The sequence below is a fragment of the Emys orbicularis genome, chromosome 10, assembly GCF_028017835.1.
Source record: "Emys orbicularis isolate rEmyOrb1 chromosome 10, rEmyOrb1.hap1, whole genome shotgun sequence".
NCBI lineage: Eukaryota > Metazoa > Chordata > Testudines > Emydidae > Emys > Emys orbicularis.
This window is the reverse complement of record NC_088692.1, coordinates 82,343,476-82,366,583: the sequence shown is the minus strand read 5'-3', so window position 1 is coordinate 82,366,583 and position 23,108 is coordinate 82,343,476. Positions and strand designations below refer to the sequence as shown.

At 40.2% G+C, this 23,108-nt stretch overlaps 1 protein-coding gene across 1 annotated transcript in view; it reads right to left on the bottom strand.

Moving 5' to 3' along the window:
• Positions 1 to 4,792: 4,792 nt before the first annotated feature.
• Positions 4,793 to 23,108, bottom strand: part of LRRC28 (leucine rich repeat containing 28) — a 74,892-nt gene continuing 56,576 nt past the window's right edge. Inside the window, exons 7-10 of the mRNA XM_065411660.1 lie at positions 21,063 to 21,165; positions 15,571 to 15,746; positions 12,627 to 12,786; positions 4,793 to 5,302 (exon numbers count right to left, since the gene is read on the bottom strand). Of these exons, the coding sequence (XP_065267732.1) occupies positions 5,230 to 5,302; positions 12,627 to 12,786; positions 15,571 to 15,746; positions 21,063 to 21,165 (512 nt within the window). The 3' untranslated portion in view covers positions 4,793 to 5,229. The remainder of the gene's footprint in view (positions 5,303 to 12,626; positions 12,787 to 15,570; positions 15,747 to 21,062; positions 21,166 to 23,108) is intronic.

Sequence of the window (23,108 nt, the reverse complement as noted above, 5' to 3'; positions counted from 1 at the left end):
TTCACATACAGAAACAAAACTCTGCACAGCACAGTAAAGAGTGAAGCAACTGGAATTATAGACGCTTAACATCCACTTGTTCTTAAGCAACCTCATCCTTATTCAGTGGCACAGAAAGTTGCTGCATGTTGTTTGGAAAGCAATATGAACCAGAGGAAATATATCCATGGCCAGGCTGTGATGACCCATAATGAAGACCTATGAAAAGTTACTTTTCTTCAGCTAACTTGTAAAACATTTCAAATGAGCATCTTACTGCATGGGCTTAATTTTGGCACTGGAACTGCAGATGTGATTGTATGACAGAAACCATGTTATCTGCTGAGTCAAGGGGTTAACTGAAAAGGTGTTTCTGACTTATTTTTCAAGTGTTTTCCCCCATAAGCCTGGGGGTTGGAGACTTTTTAGCTAAGCACTATGCAAATGAACTAGAGTATAATTATTTTCACATTCTGTTCTAATATAACAGTTACAGCAACAGAAGTTGTTAGTTTTAGTAAACTGTGATACTATCAAAAATATAATTTATTAACCAACATGTACAATAAATTTCACCACTGACTTTAATTTAAACGTCTAGCAAAACTCATTTTCCCACAAGCTGACATTTGGTTAAGACAGTGCAGAAGCTATACATTATACTCTAAAAACATACATGGAACAAGCTCAGCTGTTGTCCAAACCTGAGTAGCAGTTTGAGACTCAACAAAAGATGGGTACAAGTGCAGCAGAAAAAAATGGAAGCCTCATAGGAATCTTGCCATTTCCTTCCAAAAAAACCTTTGAACTCACAGGTTTGTAATACAAAGTAGTAAAACTCCTGTGTTCAAGTTACTCAGCAGTTTCAAACACAAATCAATTATAACTTTATATTTTGCAATGACTTGAGTGGTGATATCCTTTATCAGAATTAAGATGAGGGAAAGAGGAAAATATAAGCCCTAACTCTCACAAGCAATATAATGATGGGTAAAACAGTCTTCTCTCTCTCTAGTCAATTAAGGCTTGATACAGCTCCCACTGACATCAGGGGAAAGGTTCCTATTCACTTCAATGGGATCTAGACCAAGTCCTTTGCAGCAATTATTTATCGTGCCATTTTGTTTCCTAGACAACTACTTGCAACTATCAAACCAACTAACTGATATTGAAGTGCCAGTAAAACCTGAACATGCTGCTACTACAGTGGGGAAAAATCACAAGTTTTCCTCTACCCCTCTGTAATACTAGACAACGAGATTCAGCAGAGTTAGATATGCAAGATCTGAAGCCAGCTTGGTACAAAAGAGCAGGTCTTCTCTGTTAAGGCCTGATATTGCTCACATTGAAGTTAGTGGAAATTTTGTCATTAAATTCAAAGAGATCAGTATCAGACTCGTAGTGAGTCATGTTCAACACTTGCTTGATATTCATATTTATTCCTTTTTTTCTCCATAAAGGAGATTTATTTATATTCTGATCCTCTATGGCAGAGGCGATCAGGTGTGCAGGGCCCAGTGTAAAGGATTGCAAGCACACACATCACCCAGTATGAAACTGCCCAAATGGCGCAGGCATACTGTACTGCAAAGAGGTAACTGGAATGCTTTATTAAAAGCAATGGATCCCCCACTTGCTCAGTGATTGAACAAAAAGCTGGCTTTATTAGAAGACCAGCAGCCAGCATCTGCAGGCTTGCAAGATTAACAGTGGCACTTCATGTGAGCTAAGCTAGATGTGATCTTTGTTTATATTCTGATACTCCCCATGTTAACTTCATGTATTCTAAATTTTTCATCAAAAACTACCACTTTTAAAGTAATAATAGCTGGAAAAATATTCTTCCCCACTTTTTTGCAGTATTAACATATTTGACTAGTCATCCTGACAGACAAAAAACACACAGAAAAGGGAAAATCCTAGAAAATACAACGAAGCAAAAATGATTTTGTTCCTTGGACGAGGAGATGAGGTCTTATTTTTATTTTAAGACACCACTCACACATCCTTAAAAGCAGTAATAAAGGAACTATATTGGGGACAACTAGTGAGAGAACCAAGTTGTATAAAGATCAAGGGGTGGGTAACCTCCACACAACCCGATCTAGACTGGAAACACCAAGCAATTGAAGCTGAGCTAGAAAACCCATGGCATTCGAGAGAGATCCCACAAAAGTGGGAATCTCTATTGTAAAATTGGTGGCCCACCATCCAACCAGCAATATAACTGTGCCCTCTGAGTTTGCACAGTTTGTTCTTCACATTGGCCAGTTTGAAACAACACTGAAGACAGACACCAAAATCAGAAAAAAAATTGGACAAAGCAGGGGTGTTAAATTATTTTAAACTATGGACTCACCACCCAAATGTAGCTGAATATAAAAAGAGGCTGTAGCAGTAGTGATCAGATAAACATGAATTTAAGCTATTTTTCCAGTCCATAATTGTGACTTTCTTTCAGTATCACTAATAAAAGAAAAAACTTACAGTCACATTTTGGCTACACAAAATAAATATATTTTATTCACTGAAGACTGGAATCATTGTAGTATTACTTTATAATATATTAGGTGAAGCTTCAGCTTCTTACAGCGTATGCTTGTATTATGCTGGACTGCACTTGCTAACAATAAAGAGACTGATGAACTGAATAAAACACTTTGTAATTCACACCTTTCAGTAAGTTATGGAAACAACAATAAGCTCTCTTATCATGTGATCTACACTAAACCAGAACAATGCTATCTTTTAGCTAAACTTTCCTATAGGTTGATCTTTGCTTAAAATAAAAAGGTACTTCCAGGGCTATGTGCTTTTAACATTGAGAAGAGAAAAATCAACCAGTTAACTCAATATAAAATCTGCTGTATAAAGGAAAATGTAAAAAATGAAAATTAATCATTTCTTTTCCTGATCTATTAAAGCATGGAACCAGTAATAATAATTTCCAATTCCACAGTGGTTGTACTGTCAAAACATTTTTCAGTGTTGTCTTTCAGTCCACTAGTACTTTAGGGAAAGCAAGTGCCCGGGAACCAGTTGTTCTGAATTTCAAATGAGCATGTCGCATACATTCTCACACAAAGGATTTTTTTTTTTTATGCCTGGGTTGATACATTCTAGATCTATTTTAAAGCTATATAATACCTCACACACCATTGTGTGGCAAATTAAATAGTGCAAAGTGCCAGCCATTAAACACAGGAATCTGTGCCACTCTTCTGAATTTTCAATCTTCTGATTTAGGGATACTCTGAACTTGGGCAACTTACAACTCAAACTTGTATTGTCCTGCAGAATAGAAGAAAAGCTCAACCCCACTTTGCTGCCTTTATACTGATCCCCAATGACTGAGACAACATATTTGAAATCCCAGAATTGGGATTTACAAGACAAACTAATGAAAGGACAGAGGAGAAGAAATCCAACAGCACAGAGGATGTTTGGACATGGGCTCATTTCCCACTTGAACGTGGATCTGTCAAAAGGGCTTTATTATAGAAAGTTCCATTTATCAGGAACTGCAGGTGATATCTGCACTCCTTAAAGCATAAATCTTCCGATGTGTGGCAGCAACTTCAACTCCATAAAACCAGCTGAAGAGAACCCGTGCACCTTGTTATAAGTAACGGGTACAACCTACCTAAGAATCCTGCTCTCAAAAACTGCCCTTCTAGTGACGTTTGAAATACTTAGGATGCTCCATTTATTTGAACAGTTCACAGCAAACCTGCAGTAGAAACAGATGCTTGTTTTGGCAACTGCGAAGCATTTTAAAATGCGACTCTTTCCAGGTATACATTTTCCTCACCACTGCGTATATTAATACGTTACCAAGTAAGTCTCTTTATCTTGCCATTTTTATATCATCAAATTGTTCCATTCAGATCTATTTCAGCATGTAACTACTTACAACGAAGAACACTGTGTTAAGTCCCCAAGTAAGTTATGGTTAAAAACTAAACTAATCATGAACACAATGTATTAATAAAAATATATTGCAGAACAGACCAAAAGGCCTACATTTTTAGTTTAAAATTAAAAATATAAATCACAGACATCTTGGGCCTGCTTCTGCCCTTTGTACTGTAGTTGTAATGAAAATATTCCAACAACAAATGACCCCCCACCAAGATAGTAATAAATAGGGTTTTGAGTTACATTTGCCACAAACATGCTAAAAAGCACGTTACAGACCTTTTGTAAAGATATTTGAGAATGTGTGTATGTTTTTCTCATACTCCTCTAATGTTAAGATACGTGACAAGCTGTTTTGGAAATCAGTCAAACCTTGAACCCAGAGATACAGGGGCCAGCTCTCAGCAAGATTACAGGACTCACTGTTCACCTCTCAAACTACTCCAGGATTTTCGTCAGCAGACAGAAAATAAATATGGAAAATATGTATGTATCTCTCTGATTTTTTCATGCAAGATGACAGCTATTTCAAAAATAAATCAGTGTTACAAACAAAGATACTGATCTCCTAGAACCTGAGAGAGCAGCTCCATGCAGGCCTTCACTTCAAAAGCAGGCTGAGTTCTCCCTGCTCACCCCCCACTCCTCCAGGAGAGGCTGTGTCTTGCAGTGATGTCTGGAAGGAAGGTACTGCTTTTAGTAGGTGGATTTGAACACATCAGTCAGATGCAAAGGCTCAATCTACTGCCGTAAGAGCTCTTTGATGGGGAAACTATTGAGGGGAGTGGGGGCAGGGAAGAGAAAATGGCACACAAATGTAACTGGGATCCTTAAATTGCTGCCGTCCTTGCGTGTCTGTATACCCCTAATCCTGGTGGTAGTGGGAGAAAATTACAAGTAACAAGTGAAAACTGGGCTGCCATGCGGGAGATACATTTTTTAAATTATGTGTCCATTTAACATTGTTCAAGAACTAAAACATCTTTAAATGACATGAAATATCAACCTAAGTAGCTCCACATGTGAAAAACACTAACAAAAAATACTGGAGACTGAGCCCCTTGAATTAGTTTGATTTATACGTTGTCCTGGAGGAGAGCAAAGGTGTTAATACTTGTAAAAGCTTGATCGTTACATTTCCAAAAAGTTTTTGCAGCTCATCCAAAATTGATAGGGCAGGATTTAAGTGCCTCTTAGTGTCCTGACTGAGCATTTCTGCTATTTTGGAGTATGCACACATGTACACAAACATACAGTATTCCAGTACCAACGAGATACACAGTCTAATGCAGCTTTAAGCTGGCAACGCTCCTGAGTAGCTTTAAGTGTTTATCAACTCAGTAGGTCAAAAGTCTGCAGACACTGGGTGGAGCAGCAGTATGCCACAAAACTAACAGTTCGCCGCCTGAAAAAAAAAAAAAGAGGATAGAAAAAACAGTTGTCAGTTCAGGATTAAAGTAACTGGCCACCTTTCACAGCAGACAATTTTCTAGACTGTAAAAATAAAGGATAAGCCCTGGCCAACTATCTAAACAGAAGATTTTTAATTTTGGTTTGTGAAAACAGCAAGAGGTTTTTCTTTCTGCACAGTGTTTTGCTGAGTGTTACTGCCAGTAGGTTTAATGGCTAAGAGGAGAGAACCCTTTGATTCCGTTTCTCTCATGTGTTTAAATTACTGCTTGCAAGCATGAAATAACTGAATTCTGACAGCCAACAGTAGGTTTGAGTGAGTCTACAAGAAACCAAAAAGAAAAAAGTGGAGATCAGAACTCCAGAGAGGATGATCAATGGGCTTTGCTGTTATGTTGGGCTAAGTGCCGTACAAATCCACATGAAGGGGCAATTTCACTTCCTTCAACTGAAACTCTCTCCCCCTATAACCTCACTAATGACCTGTCCTCCTGCTTAGGAAACGCTGACGTTGATTTTTAATCCACAAAACCAAGACTGACACTTTGCCCATGTTATTGTAGGGAAACAGATTTACACAGCCTCTTAAATTGGAAACCCAGTCCACCTTTTCTCAGCACTCTCTTCCACAACCCCCCCACCCCAATACATTTTATCATAGAGGCAAATAAATACTAGTCTTCCCAGCAGAGGAAAATTATATAGACAAACAAAAATTGATGTGCTAAACTGTTCAAACACCCAGCTTCCCCACCCTATGTTTCTATGTTGTACATGGACATGGTAAGCTCTTTAGGATAAGGATCTTGTCTTCCAATCTCTCTCTAAAGCACCTAACTACAGTATTGGCATTACATAAATAATATTATCATGCCAAGCATGTGTGCTGCAAAGGTAAGAACACCAGAGCATCCTTAAGTCTGAATTTCTGTGGATTTGCTTCACAATTCTACAGCAGCTGAAAGTTCTGTGGCTGGATACTCTATGACAATCCATTCTGGACCAGGAAGGTAATGGGTGTTCAATGTAAGTGCATATGCTAAAATACTTGGGAGATTTTAGCTAAAAAGTGAAAAATGGGCAGTAATGTATATTTTAAATGAAACAAGTATTTTAGAGTCTCAGCATGGCAACATAAGGGATTAGTACACTGAATCATAGCAAAACTTAATTTGGTGGAAAAATATGGAATTGTTTTTAACATTTGCAACAATAATTTCTTCCTGGAATAGAGTCTGCCTGGCAAGTTTCAGCACAGTAAGAATTTTAATAATCCCTGGAAAATTGTGTTGGAGGTGTTCATTGACTCTTAACCATAGTTTTGTAGCAACCATAAAAATTAGGTCTCTTTCATCTCTTTAGGAATCTAGCCATCTCCTGCCACTGTAGGATCATTACATACAATATAAAGCACAGCGGTTTGTCCACTCTAGTTTTGGATGTCCCAAGAAAAGAAATGTCCATCATTTGCTTAGGAAACTATACAAAACACACTAATCCATTTTGCTGCCTGGAAAAAATTTCCTGACAGCTTGAATATTTTTTTCTTAATTTCATCCCATTATGTCTTGTTATAACCTCTTGTGCTGGTGGAGTTTAAACATCTGACAGTCAGAATTGCAACAGAACAGCAAGTTGAAGAGCAGAGCACTGTCTTTACAATCAGAAGAGCTTTCTAAGAAAGGAGATGGCTTTTCTAAAATAGCAGTTATGGTGCTTCCTGGCTGCCGTCCAAATTTAAGATGCACAAGTTGTTTTCATTTCATAAAGCTGTATTGCTCATAAATCAGAGCAGCATTATGCTACAAACTCTCAGCACAAGAGGCTGCCATATAACTTGAGAAAAATTATACCATCTGCTTGAATCAGCAATCCGATTTTTTTATTTTCTTCTTTAAAGTTTTCCTACTGACAAAACTTTTTTTTTCCTTTTGCGGCTACAGAAGAATTACTGGCAAATTAACAAATTTTCAACAGTGCAAGAACTGAGTTTAGTATTACTGGTATGTACGGGGCTAAAATATCATTCTCTGTAAAGACATCTATTAATGCCTATCTTTTCTTTTCCATGTTTAAGAAGAGGCTGTCTAAGGAATTGTTTAACAACTTTTCTAAGGAGAACCTAGCTCTCAGGTTTGTTTGTCCAAGAAAATATGACTTCACTTCTTGTTAGCAAACTAGATTTCTGAAAATACTGAACTGCATTGTGAGTAGTTCTCATATTCTTGTTATGTATGTGCCTATGTCCTCATGGTTCAGCTATTAGCCCTGTTTCATGGAGAAAGATTTCTATACATTTCTCCACACTGCCCCTATAAACATGGCATTGTCGCATGGGCAAGGGACATTCCCACCTGAGAGGGGAGGGATAGAGCACCCACCTGCTTATTCTCTGTGCTTTATCACTAACCAGGTGCACAGCCACAGGGTGTTTTCTGTGATGGAACCTCCTCTCAGACACAAAGAAGGGAAGAAACTCAAGTCAAAACAAACCATGGAGAAGGCTCAAGAGAGGTCCAAGCTAGGATGTTGTTGCTGATTCTCCTCACTGACTGAAAACACCCCTTGACACCAGGCAAAAGGCAGGCTCCTAGGTATGATGTTGCTATACCTCCCTTCTTGGCAAGATACTAAACTTCTCTCTGGTTGATAATGATGGGTGCATTAATTGACCAGCATGACTAACTGAAGTCTGAAAATGAACACACTCCCCACCTGCCTCAGTTTCCTCATAAAGCCTCAGTGAAACAGAATTACCTTTCTCTGTACAACTCAAACTTTAAACAAAGTTAGGTCTGTGAGGACAGAGGGTTTCACTCACCTCTCACTAAAACCTGTATCCCACCTGCCCATGTATTAGGCACCTACCCCAGCTCAGGCTAGTAGGTGGTGCTGGAAAAGCACTACAAAATGACCAGTGTTCAGCATTAAGTTACTCTGCATTTCTACCTGCCTGAGAAACATTACTCCCTAGTTTTAATCTCTTGTTTGATTATGCTACCAGGCAAGTGAACACAACTGTGTAGGTTTGGCTGCTTCACTACACAGCCTTGCATGCATGTTCACATTTGCTGTGACCATAGAAACTGAACTGTTTGTAATCACATTTCACTAGCAACCACCATCTTCAGCACAGCACCCTTCCACTGCACACCCCTTATTTGCTCATATTGAAGAAGAGCATTTTAGTTGCAGATTATTTGAAATACACTCTGATAATGGCTGCAATGCCCCCACCACAGGCTTTCATTTTTGCCTTTAGCAAAAGAAACCAATATGCCTCGTGGCATTTTATTTGGTGGTTGCATTTGCCTCAGGTACAGGGGTGAAGGCACCAGGCGAAGGATTGCTGTTTGGTAATAGTTCCTGCCTGACTCACAGAAAACCCTCCCCATGGATTTCCTGATCACCCACGTGCTGTTCTATCAGGAATAGTTGAATCCCACAACATCAGACCCAATAGTCATTGCCACCTCAAGGCTGTTCCAGATTTATGGAAATTAATCTATTGTAAATAAATGCGTAAATAAGGTAACTTTAGATTAAGAACAATCTATACTGGGTGAGACTGATGCTTGCTGGGAGGTACCAAGAGTTGTGAGGCACCTCAAACTACCTGCCCTCCACATGAGAAACCCTTGTCTGTTACTCCTGGGGGTCAGCTCCCCAACTCCACTGGCCATAAACTACACAAGCACTGCTCTCAAGACCTTGCAGGCCCTGCTGTCAATCTATGGGTTAGCAACTGGCACACCCCAGCCCACAAGCCCTCTGCATGTCGCCTTGGAGTATCCAGCTGCTGATCCACTGGACACTCAGAGCATTCACAGATTCACTGCTTCCAAAAAACCAAAACACCACAGCTTAACGGTTTCACCTCAGATCACTGCTCCACGTAACACACAGCACTTAGATATGTTTATAGTGAAATCAAGTATAAATTTATTTAACACAAAAATTCAAGTAGTACACATAGAAGTACTGGAAACAAATGGTTTGTTTAGAGATTCAATGGGGCCCCAAAAATCTAAGCTGAGAGTGTCTGAAACAAGAGGACAAGTGACTGGGATGTAAGGTTAGCCTGCTATTTGCTTAGCAGGAGGTGCCCCAAGAGTCCATAGGGTTTGCCGCATTTGACCATCTGTATGGGAGACAGATCAGAGGTCCCCTGGATCGCCTTAGAGATTCCTGGGAGGGTGGCACTGAGGCAACAGGGGAACTAGTGGCTGAACATGTGCAGAGGTTCAGGAAGGATTTAAAATCCCTGATGGGGATTAGTGAGGTTTTACTGCTCTAAGGCCAGGCAGCTCAGAAAGAATGGTATGATCTCAATACCTGTGATCGATCATTTGATGTGGGTGATTTGGTTCTGGTGTTACTTCCTACAAATAACCACAAAATGCACAATTCATGGGAAGAGGCTTCTGAGGTGGTAGAAAGAGTTAACAATGTTACCTGCAATATACCAAGGCCACACAGCGGGGTTACACCTCCAACTGTGCAAATCAACAGGTTAAAAGTACACAATCGTGAAGCCATTGTAAACAAGATTTGCTGTGCAGATGAGGACTGTGAGACAGCCCCTCTTATTGATTTGGTGACTGAATGCCACAATGATACCGGACTAGAGAGCACAGGGAGGGGAGGGATAGCTCAGTGGTTTGAGCATTGGCCTGCTAAACCCAGGGTTGTGAGTTCAATCCTTGAGGGGGCCACTTAGGGATCTGGGGCAAAATCAGTACTTGGTCCTCTTAGTGAAGGCAGGGGGCTGGACTCAATGACCTTTCAAGGTCCCTTCCAGCTCTAGGAGACAGGATATCTCCATTAATTTATTTATTTATTTACTAATTTATATGAAGGGTTAAACCTAACTGAAAAGGCAAATATGGTCATGCTGCTAAATCACCGACAGGTATTTTCCAGCAGGCTAGGCCTGACTCACAAAATGGTCCATAAGATTAACAGTGTCAGACCACAGCCAGTGTCCAGCAGAGCATACCAGACAACTGGCAAAATGCAGGAGCAAATTTGCAAGGAGGAAGCAAGCATGCTAGACATGGGAATAGTTACAGAGTCAAACAACAATCCCTGGGCTTCTCCAGTTGTTATGGTCCCCAAAAAAGCTTAATGCTGTCACAAGTTCCTGGGGCCTACCCTATGCCCAGAATCAATGACATGCTGGACATTTTAGGCAGGGCAAAATTACCAAGGACCCTGGATTTAAAAAAAGGCAAATCCCCTTAGACAGTGAAGCACAGAAAAAAAAATTCACCTTCATAACCAATTCAGAACTTTGTGAGTTTGAAGTGTTACCTTTTAAGTTAATTAATGTAGAAGCCACATTTCAGAGGCTCGTTAATCAAGTGTTGGCCAGGTTACAGGGCTTTGCTCATGCCTCCATAAATGATATTGTAATATTCAGCCATTCCTGGCAAGATCATAAGGATGATGTGGGAACTGTGCTGAAGAGACGCAAAGATGCTGGTCTTGAAGTAAAAGTGACAAAATGTAAGGTGGGGAGGCCAAAAGTCCCTTATTTAGGCTACTGGGTAGAAGACGGATAGATTTGTTCGGATCCTTTAAAAGCGGAGTCCATTGTTAACTGGCCCGTACCTTGAACCAAAAAGCAAGCTCAGTCTTTTATAGGTTTGGCAAATTATTAATGCTGGCTTGTGGAAGGTTTCAGCGACATTATGTCTGCAAGTACAGACCTCTGCAAAAACAGACAGCCTGACAAGGCGGTTTGGACTGCAGCCTGTCAAGAAGGCTTTGATAAAGTGAAAAGAATTTCATTAGAGAAACTGGTTCAGGCCAGTCCTAGCTTTGATAAGATGGCCGAACTCTGCACAGACACATCCAATACAGGTTTGGGAGCTGTGTTAATGCAAGCGGGCCAAGGCAATAAAAAGCATCCTATAGCTCAGGTAAAAAAAAAATGATCCCCTTCCTCACACTGAAGAAAATTTTCTGTCACAGAAAGATAATGTTATGCAATTGTGTGGGCAGTCAGGCAGCTAAGGCCTTACCTATTCCACAGGAAGTCCAGAGTCCTAACAGACCACAGTCCATTGGCATGGTTTCACAGAACAAAAGGTACCAACTCCAGACTGCTACTTTGGAGAGTGCTCCAAGAATGTGATATGGAAATTGTACATATGAAGGGAAGGAAAATGTGGTGGCACATACACTGACCAGGCAATTGGGCAGGAGCTAACCCTACGGCACCAATGTAAGGGAGAAGGTATGACCCAGGGACGCCTTGGTGCTAACTGGCAGATGGCACAGGGTTTCACATGGATCCCCTAGGTCAGATATTTGCATAATAGTTCACCAGAGGTGACATACCTCAGACGTGTTCCTTTCAGGCAGAAGGTAACAGACACCCATCTCCCTGTCTGGCCATTTGTGCATTGGGATGCCTCATAGTGGAGGTCTATTTGCATACTGAGCCACAAGCAAAAGAAGAGATTTCAAAATCTACAACAGAGGAATCTACAGGAATAAGAAAACAGGTGTGGGGGGCGGGGGGGAGTGTCCTGTGTATAGATAAACAAAAAATTGTTCTGGTATATCTTGGAGTACAAAGTGACACGCTGGGTCCTTCAGCAAAAAGGCCAGCTGACAGCATTCTTGTCTCATGAAAAGAGGGTCACAGCCAGCCGGCTGAAAAGTGATGCAAGTATTTGGGGAGAGCAATATTGGTTAGACATGAGAGTATCTTGTTAATGAAGTCTAGGCTCTAGAATGTATGATTTTATTTTATACGTAATCATTTTTTGCCAATACTTCCACTTGCTACTACTTGAATATTATGCTTTATTAAATAAACTTATACTTGACTTTACTATAAACATATCTAAGTGCTGTATGTTAAGCAGAGAAGTGATCTGAGGTGGAACTGGGGTGTACCGTTTCTTCAGAAGCAACAAATCTGTGAATATCACCAGCGTCCACTGGAACAGACTGGACACACGGGCTGGGGTGTGCCAACTGCTACCGTAATGTGACAGCAGGGCAGGCACAGACAAGGCTTCATCACGCTAAGGGCACGCAATAGCAAGGTGCCTCACAACCCTGAGTCCCATCAGCAAGTATCATGGTGACTACTGTTTCCCTTGTTAGTAAACGCACAATCAAATGCTGGTCCATGCCTGGGAAATGACAGAAATAAATACGACGTGTCCCCTTTGATATGAGATCTTAGAAAAAAAGACTTTAGCCAAGCTAAAAAAATTCCTCCAACTCCATAAAGATGTTTTTCTTCCCAAAAGGAGCCCCTGTGGAAGGTCTGAAACCCCAGTCTAATTTTCTGTAATTACCCCTGGTGCAGGCCTGCCATTGGAGTCTCCCTCAAGGGAAAGAGCTTTGGGTAGACAATGGTAAACATGGGCTGGCTGCAACGGTGACAGTGTCCCAGAGGGCAGTGCAGTAATTCCAAGAGACTTTTAGGTAATGAGATTGGAGTCAGGAAGCTGAAATCTAGGGAAGAAAAGAAACATAAGTTAAGATCCTGGATTGTAACAAAACAAATTCATGATAAGGTTCAACATAGTAAACATGTTCCATAACCCCTTGGTGTACGAAATATCTCACTAATCCTCTCGGTAACATCTAGCCATGTCAAAGAAGTAGTAAACTAAAGCCAATTATTTGCAAATAAGATGAAGCCCATAATGGTACTTGCAATGTAAATAAGGGAAGTTAACAGAAAACTGCAGGCATAGGATTAATCAGACCCAAACAGCTAGATGAAGGTGCTGTTGCTCAAGGAAATACAAAAAACACCCTCAAAAACAGCAAATGCTACAAGCAGTAAAACATTTCTAAACAGAGGCATTGGCTGACTCAAGCAAAACTTAGAATTAAAATGTGGAGGATTTAGTTAAGTGTGAGTCATTAAATTAGATCTATTAACCAAAGCGAGGTTCCCTGTCCTAATCAGTGGCTATTCAATAGTCAACAATACAAGATTCTAGGAAGGAAGTCAGTATCAATTTCTTTACATAATTCAATAAATAACCACCCCGCAGCACAGAACAGTTTATACGAACCCCAAACAATTAATCATCCAGCAATTCAAAATTGCCAACTATAATCAAAGCCATACCCACAGCCATCTCTGAAAGACGCAGCAAATACACAGCCTTATTAGTTTGCCCCACAGGTCAACAGATCTCGCTCTTCTATACCCAAGAGGCTCCAGCGCCCCCATTTGCTACAGCTGTGGGAAGTGTGATTTCTCAGTTGGGCAGGCCCCAGGCCACTTAGGACTTTCACAAGTCAAAGCCAACATCTGAAACTCCAACAGAAAACAAAGAGGCAGCCAGTGCTGCACACTAGTATAGGTGTTAACGGATCAAGATGAGGGGCAGAATTTAATAAATAGACTTCTAGAATTTGCACCATACTCAGTTTCCAAATAAATGTAAAGTGTAACCCCATGTACAGTGCAAGCCAGGAGGTTAATTTTGAGGTGACAAAGGCCTGGATAACAGAAGCCTGGTCTGCATCGAACAGAAGAGGTCACAACTTGCTGACCAGGCAAAGATCGAGGAAAGCCAGCCTGGTCACTGCTGTAATACGATTTTGTAACACTAGCTGAGGAGCTAACACCACCCTTGAAATTGCAAACACGAGCAACCAATAGTGGACTTAAAAGGGTGATATTACCTCTGCCACATCCTCCATCTCCTTCCCACAACACATTTCATCCCTGTCTGGATTGACCTTTGCTAGTTTGCCCTTGACCATGCCCCAGTCTCAACCAGATTTTGACTGTCACCCAAGGTGTTGCCCATCACCTTTAATAATGGTTACTATAACCAGACTAGAAAGATACAAAATAAACTGTAGTGCAGAAATTTGAGGATAGGGAAGATACTTAAAATCGGTGACTCCTCATCTCTCAAGCACTGGCCAAAGCCATAATGCTTGCAACCTTACACAAGTTTTCCTGCACCCTGCCAACACACTTCATATTGATTGTGCAACACTACCCTGCCTTTCTAAACTAAAACCTTGCTTGTGACAGTCTTGCCACACTGTGTGGTGGTTGTGACATGGATAAATCTTTATGAGAAAAGAGATAAGATTACGATCATCTGTGATTTAAAGATCTGAATTCTGCTTTCCAGAGGAGAGAAGTTAATAATCCCTTTTGCCCAAAATCTCCAGCCTGTCTTCCAAAAGAGATTAGAATTTCACCCATGCACGCGCGTACACAGAAAATTGCACGCTGTGCTGTATGATCACTGTACTGTGATAATCTTGGTATTTGAACAACTCCCTGTTTTTTCCCCTAAGTAACAGAAATCAGAAACACACAACCTCTAACAGGTCATTAATTCATCCCCCCAGCACTGCAGAATTGTTTCCTCCAATATAGTTTCCTGTGTTTGGCCCACTCTTAACATGTGGCTTCCATCACTGGCCTAAATAAATAAAAATGTTTGGGGCAGAGAGAAGTCCAAGCAGCAGACTGTCAGCTCTTCACTGTACACTTTTTCATGGCAAAAGGAACTACTTCAATGGTTATGATTCACGACAATAATTCCAGTCCAAGCTTTTCCCCGATTAGCCTTTTTACATACAACTCCTTCCATGGTTCACAAATTCCCAAAGCACTGAATATGAGAGATCCACAACATTCCCCAATCTAACAAAGCCTGAACCCCCAAATTACTCTTAAATATTGGTATCTCATGTGGTAGTATGATGCATAACCAGGGGAGCCATGGGCCAGTTTTCAACAAAGAGTGTGAACTGGAGCAGAACTAAAGCAGCTCAGCTGTCATGCTGTACTGAAATGGCCAACGGCTGCTAACATTTCTTCTGCCTTATGTATAACAAGTCTGCCAGTTTAGGAGCATGCTGCCTGGCAAGGAGTTGCATTGTTGGACAATGCATCTAATCTTGCCTCGGGAATAATAATTTCTCCCTCTTCTATCCCATTAAAGTCAGTTTCTTCTCCACTGCAGACTGTGAAAAGCCTGCATCCTTTTACATTGTTCTCTCCCCCCCCCCCCCCCACTCCAAATTCTAACCACCACTTTACCTTTGGAGCCCAACGTTTAGCAATGTCTTTTGGGCCAAAACAATTTTGTTGATCACTTAAATGTAATTTGCTGGAATAGACATTTTAAAACACTGATGTTTGCAACGCACTTTGAAGAGCTCTATAAATGCTACTGTCACCTCTGAAAAGACCATGCATTTGCTGGGTCTTGTCAAGCTCTGAAGGATGTGAATAGACAATTAAAGTACCTTTTAAAAACCTGTAGTAGGTGTTATAGAGTGTCCTCATGGCTAGCTCTTGCAAAGGCAGCACATGATCGGTCTCTGTCCCTATAGACTTCACCTCTGCTGGGAGGAACACAGTTAATTGTCCCGATGAAAAGGAGAGCAGCTTCACCTCTGAAACCTGAATAGGGGAGCCACAGCTGGAGGAATACAAACCATTCAGAATGCAGTTAGCCAGAACAAAAGTAACCAATGGGGAAACAATATGCAATCAGCTCAAAGTGCACTTTACACTGTTCTACAGAACACTGCCTTCCTAGAATAAGAGCTCACTCTTATACACAGTGTGCGTTTCAGATTGAAATGAATTTAGTACACAGTCTCACTGCCTGTAACAGGCTAGATGTGGCCCATTTGGAGGTCTTTACTAATCAAGTAATACCCAATACCTAGAAAAAATGAGAACAGAGCCACAAGGTGAACCAAGGACATTGACTAACAAAGTCTAGTGTCCCTAGCTTTGCCTCAGAGTCCCTCTTGTTTAGCCAGACACTAAATGAACTGTACAAATTGTTTTTTACTATTACAAAATATTTTACTAATGGGTCAATGTCTTACCTGACAATTGGGTTTCTGTGCTTTGAACCAACCAGCTCAGAATGATAATGGATTTCCCACTCACAACCCGTCAGGCAAAATATAGCCATAAGGCATTTAGTGCTTTACGTGCCACTGAATGCTGCTTTCCCCCTCCCAGAGTTCCCCTGAAAAGACGTTGGTGAAAATCAGAAGATAACCCAGCAAAAATCAGCAAATTCTGCCCTTTCCAGCCCAAGTTCAGAAGAAGGGGGGTTCTCGGGATCAGTGGATCCAAACAGAGCAGTTTAGTTTGTTGGTAAAAAAAAAAAAAAAAAATCCCTACTTGATTTCTGCTGCAGTCTATCCAGACTATTAAAAAGCCAGGAACGACACAAACAAATTGGTATTGTTTATAACAACTCAAAAATTGGAAGCAAAAGAGCAGCCTTGTTAAGGTCAGATCTAACAAACAGAACAAGAAAAGGGGCAAAGTAACTGAATTGTCAACTTTTCCAGGTATTGAGATCAGGTAAAGAAACCAGATCCTAATAGACCTGAAAAAAGAAAAGGAAAGGAAAAAAAAACTCCACGTCCTAGATAACAAGGAACTTCAATTCCACGGGACAGTGGATGAAAACCTCAGGAGAACTGATGAATGGAACACAGCATCAAGCAGCAGACTGACAAACCTCTCTACCAACTTCAGTCAATATTTATTCTTCCTTACAAAGTATTGATGGGGCAGAGGAAAGTCAGGAAATAAAAAATCAAATGTATCATGTCAGGCCTCAACAACCTGTGCCTACAATACAGGATCTTTCAGTAAATACAAAGGAAGGGAAATGTTCTGATGTGAGGAATTGAATTTAGCTGATCAATCCCCTATTAACCTCAATAGATAACACAGGTAAAATGCACTGAATACTTACTTCAATATCAACTGAGCCTCACATCTACCTTATGGCCTAGGTTATTAATAGCCACCTCTCCATCCCCCAAAGTTGCAAAATAGAATGGTAGCATGTTTAAGGGAATAACTGTATAAATTTCTGCCAGGACGTGTCAGGAGGAAAAATACTGCCCTAAGAATAATAACTGGTTATTAATAGGCATGAAGGATGCACAAAAAACGCCATGATGTAAGAAAGAGAAAAAATACCATCCCCCTTCTCGCATATAGTGATCCTCTGTGTGGCTAGGAAAAACTAAAACTCCATGTTAAAAGTGGAGTTGCAGAACACTTTAGTAAATAAACCACAGGACTAAAACTATGATCATATACATTCAGAAGGAATGACAGGCTCAAAACAGTAAATCGATCAATGGAAGACAAGTGGAAGAACAGCAAATCCAATCCAGGGAAAGTGAAAACAAAAATTTCAAGTGCTGAGATCATCACATATATAAAGGTGATATTTCAGCCAGCCTGACAACAGAATTCATGGATTCATTACTTGAGCAATGTAATTTACATTTTATTTTCAGAGTCTTAGCTTTAAATTAGCAACAAGTCATCAGTTTTCTTGTCCAGACAGTGACCAGATAAAGCATTAAACAACCATATCTTCATTCCAGGCCTCTAATCCGTTTACCTGACCAGTAAAGACCTTACACCAGCCACTAATGCTTACTATTGCAAAGGACACAGAAATGCTTTCCATTCAGTACATTATCAACTCTATTTGAGCACGTTGTTCCTTATACCGTTAACAGTTACCCTATAGAAGAGGAGATGAGAGTGCTACCAGCAAGTGGAGTTTCTTTTATGTTAGATTTCCCCCCCCTAAATAGGTGTATTTTAAGTTATATCAAAGATGTCTATAGAGCAGGGATCGGCAACCTTTGGCACACAGCCCGCCAGGGTAAGCACCCGGACGGGACAGGGACGGTTTGTTTACCTGCCGCGTCTGCAGGTTCGGCCGATCGCGGCTCCCACTGGCCGCGGTTCGCCGCTCCAGACCAATGGGGGCTGCGGGAAGCGGCGGCCAGCACATCCCTCAGCCCGCGCCGCTTCCCGCAGCCCCCATTGGCCCGGAGCGGCGAACCACGGCCAGTGACAGCCACAATCAGCCGAACATGCTGACGCGGCAGGTAAATAAACCGGCCCGGCCCGCCAGGGTGCTTACCCTGGCGGGCTGCGTGCCAAAGGTTGCCGATCCCTGCTATAGAGTATGGAGAGGTGCCTTTTATTAGTATGTACAAATCCATACTAATTAGTATGTAGCTATCCCTTGGGGGAGGGATAGCTCAGTGGTTTGAGCATTGGCCTGCTAAACCCAGGGTTGTGAGTTCAATTCTTGAGGGAGCCACTTAGGAATCTGGGGCAAAATCAGTACTTGGTCCTGTTAGTGAAGGCAGGGGGCTGGACTTGATGACCTTTCAGGGTCCCTTCCAGTTCTATGAGATAGGTATATCCTATTTTGCTTACTAAAAAAAGAGTACCAGTAGATTCTGTCATAAAATGATTACCTTTCACATAAGGAATCTGAAAAAATGTGCAGCTCCTGTTAATTTAGCATCTTTTTAGAACTAACCCTGAAAGTGCAGCAATAGTTTTGTTCTTAATTTGCAAATATAAATGCTATCTTTGTTTTGGCGGAAGGGACAGAAATTTATTTACAAAGATGAAATCTGGCTAAGTGGCAGGGGGAAGCATTTTATCAAGTCAAATTGCTTGGACTGACCACTTCTGTTATGACCGATATTGGGGAGACCAGAAGGTCAGCTGTACCCAAATGCAGCCCATATAGTGCTAAAATGTGGTCTGTGGCTGCCCTCTTTCTGTAATGGTGAGGACAAAGCTGATCAGCTGAATCGGTTTTTGTTGCTGGTAATAATTTTAAAAAGTTGTTATATTTTTATTCATGTATTAAAGAAAGTACAAGTACTCCCACACACCACGATGTGGCTTTGTTTCCCCACATGCCTTAATGGAGCGCTATGAGGGTTAGTTAGTTAATGTCTATGCAATGCTCTGAACGTGTACAGCTTTGTCTACAAGACTTATGACATTTTCCGTTGTAGCTACTACTGGTGTGGCTGCACCAGTGGCGGCAACAGTGGAAGTGTAGTCAAGGAACTATTGGATACTGCCATTTTAGCCATCTCATCTAGACCTGCTGTATTCAATTGTGCTTAGAATGCCAACGGCTAACATAACATCTGATTAGGATATGAAAATGAAGATACAGTAAATGAGGAGGAACACTAGCAGACATCTTTTAAAAGGGACTAAGTCAAATGAAAATCTGGTTTATGCAGACAGTTGTAAAATAAGATGCCACTGAAAAAATTAGCATAAGGTTAGTTTTAGATACAAACATTTTAACAGATTAAAATGGAGAATTAAAGATACAGTGAAAGGCAAAGATGGGGTTCAAAATGACTGAAAATAAACAGACCTGTTTGATCAAACCTGTTAGCACACTTTTAGGTATTACCATTTGTATTTCCCCCAAAAAACAAACAAACAAAAAAACCCCAATATAATTGTTTTTCTTAACTTTTAATTCACTCTAACATCTTGTTTACAATTTATTCAGATTTATGACAAAGCAAAACAAACACTTAAAGTAGACATACAAGCACTTCATTTATTGAAGGATAAGGTCAGTAAAATTTATGATCAGCACAGAGTGACCCCACCTGGCAATAGTAAATTGTGATACAACTGCAAAATACTTATACATCACAGGAATAAACAGGAATATGAGCACTGGCTATCAGGAAAACGTTAAAAATTCTCAGATGTGTAATAGTTAACATACTTAAACAAGGCATGGGTTATAAATGTGGAGTTTATAATTAATAGTTGAGAGGAATAGCATAGTGATTTTATAATGAGAAGATACTGGGGCATGTACTCCTCTCACCTCTTTTGCACCAGCATAACTACATTAATTTCAGTGGAGCTACTCCTGATTTAAGCTAGTATAAGGGTACGTCTATACTTACCCGCTGGTTCGGCGGCAAGCAATCGATCTTCTGGGATCGATTTATTGCGTCTTGTCTAGACGCGATAAATCGATCCCGGAAGTGCTCGCCGTCGATGCCGGTAATCCTGCTCTGCGAGAGGAGTAGGCGGAGTCGACGGGGGAGCCTGCCTGGCGCGTGTGGACCCGCAGTAAGTACCTTTAAGTTCGAACTAAGATACTTCGACTTCAGCTACGTTATTCACGTAGCTGAAGTTGCGTATCTTAGTTCGAACTGGGGGCTTAGTGTGGACCAGCCCGAAGTCAGAGAAGAAACAGGCAAGTGTCCTGGAAAGCACACTTTCTCCTCACATCAAACTCACAAACATAAGATAGCTTAGGGTATTTTTAAATATACAAAAGTTGGATTGCAATTTGTAGAAAAGTATTTAGTCACTTACTGAGTGCCAAGCACTATAAATAGTTGCTACAGGGATGTTATGAGAATATGAATAAGAGGAAAGCCCTCGTGAAATTCTATTCAGATATGATCCATTCTAGGCAAAGGTCTGAGAACCCACTGACTTGTCCAGTGCTGCAATGTATGGGATGCAAACACTGTAAGAGATGTTTACTTATTAAAGATCATTGAAACATATTTAAAAAACACAGAATATACCTATTGGTCTTGATTTTGGAAACGCATGTTTCAATGAAGCCTACATTTTGGGCCAAATTTAAACACGATCTTCAGCTTCATGCCCTACATTATCAGTAAATGTTTCCTACAAATATCTACAAATGCTCTGGCTGTTGTGGCTTAGAATGAAATATTACATGTTCAGCAAATTAATGCAGAAGATTACAAAAGTAATATAGAACAGGCAGCCAAAGTAATGCCTTCAAAGTAACATCAGTCCTGAATGAATAACCCAAAATATAGTTCAGTTGTATCACACAGGCATATATTTATGGAGAGCGTTAGGAGATAAAGGTATGCAAGATATTAAGTTAATTCATGCTTACCCGCTGCAACCAATGACTTTATTATACAGATAAGAAGGGAGCCCTTTCAGGTGAATATTGTTATCCACATAAACATATTGCAGTTCTCGAGAACGACCTAAATCTGGGTTTTAGAAAACAAAAAGAGAAAGGAGAAAAATGAAGTAATGACAATTCCCAGCAGAAATAATTAAAATCAAAGTGAGTTGATTGGACTCTCTGTAAGTGAACATGAAATATTACTCTAGGTCAGTTTAATTTGACTAAATAAAATCTGTGGAGAAAGTATTTTTAAAAAGAACCCGGTACACACCAAAGTTACTCTAAAAATACCCAACCCCTTTCTAACATTTCTGTAAATCCCATTATGAAGGGAATGTCACTGTGAGAATGAATTTACTAATTCTGTCAATTTGAAAAGGCAAAATGACTCTTGGCTCACATCTATAGGTGACCTTTTAAAAACAGCAGGTCAAGTCCCCTGGTAGTATCAAGTGATGTAACTCCATTGAAGTCACAGCGCCATCACTGTACAGAAACAGAATGTAGCCTACATGGGACAGTTCAAGATAATATAATTTAATGAAATTCTTTATAAGTAATGCAAACTAGTGGCCACCTTTGACTTTTCAGGTGTTTACTGACATAAGGTGTAGGGCAGCTAACAGAACAGGAATTGTGTAGTTCTATACACATTGGGTTAAATTCAGTGCTGACTTACTATACACCCAGACAACCACATTAACATCACTAAAATTGCATGAGATGTAAGACAGGGCAGATTTTGCATGAATGAAGCAGAGTTTTGGCCACTGAAACAAAGTGGTTTGCATATTACACTAAAATTACAAAACAAAAAATTCAGATATTGACAGCTGATTATTATACTATAGAAAGTGTACATACAGGTTTCCAACTAAGAAAAAGCAAAACAACATTTCCTATGGCTATTAGTAAGCTGTCAATACACTTCAAGCATTGACTGTTACATCTTTTCATAAAAATAGTCGGGAGGCTGGTGGGATTGGCTGGTGAGGGATGTTTAGAAGAGCCAAATAAGTAGAGCATGGCTAAGCAATAAGTAACAGGAGAGAGTTACGCTAAGAACCTACAAGTATTTAAGAGTATGAACACCAAGCATGGATAGGTTCGATTTAGTTTGGAATGTAAGAGTCCAAGAAAGAGAAAGTTAAAGGGAAAATTCAGGTTTCCAGGAAATAAAAAAATCCTGTCAGCAAGACATAGTCACTCGAGGAACAATCTGTTAAGGGAAAGTAGCGACTCATTAACCTGAGACACTTAAATCCAAACTGAACAAAACACTAAAAAATGTAGTCTAAGAAACAGTCCTGAACTGGCTGAGAGACTGATCACTTAGATCATCTAAAGTAGTCTAGCCCATCTCTAACTTTGATGACTTTCCAAATATTAAGGGTATATTCAACTGTAAATTCAATTAAAAGCACAATCAGTTATTTTAGAAAGTTTAAGAAGTAAAAATATTTTTTTTAAAACAAGCAACAGAAGGCTCCTATCTGAAGGCCTAACCACCTACAAAAGCATTTCTGCAGAAAAGGCTGAAATGCATTACTAAACTGAATATGCCTGTATGCCTCCAACATATTAATTATGGGTTTAAGCAGTACAGATTTAGAAATTAAGGAAGGTAAAGAAGCATTTGGATGAAAATGCATTGAATGAGCCAAGTGAAAGCTACACTATCCTAGACTAATTCTGACTTCCCATCTTCACCAACCAGCAATTATTTTGATTGGCATGAAAATATAAAAGGAAACCTCAGAGACTATGTTCTTCTGCCCATTTCATGAACACAACTAAAACACCAATACCAGAATACAAAGTGCAAACATTCTCTATTATGTCTCATTCTGTTAGATAGGGTAGGAGCAATAAATTGTCTAAGATTTTTTGCCAGCCACTACAGTCAGGATGTTATATACATGTGTAATGTTTTATTTATGCATAGGTCTCTGGCCATCATTCAACTCTGATGAATCACAAGCTACCATTTTACTCATTTCTACTATAGCTTTCCTGATCCCACAA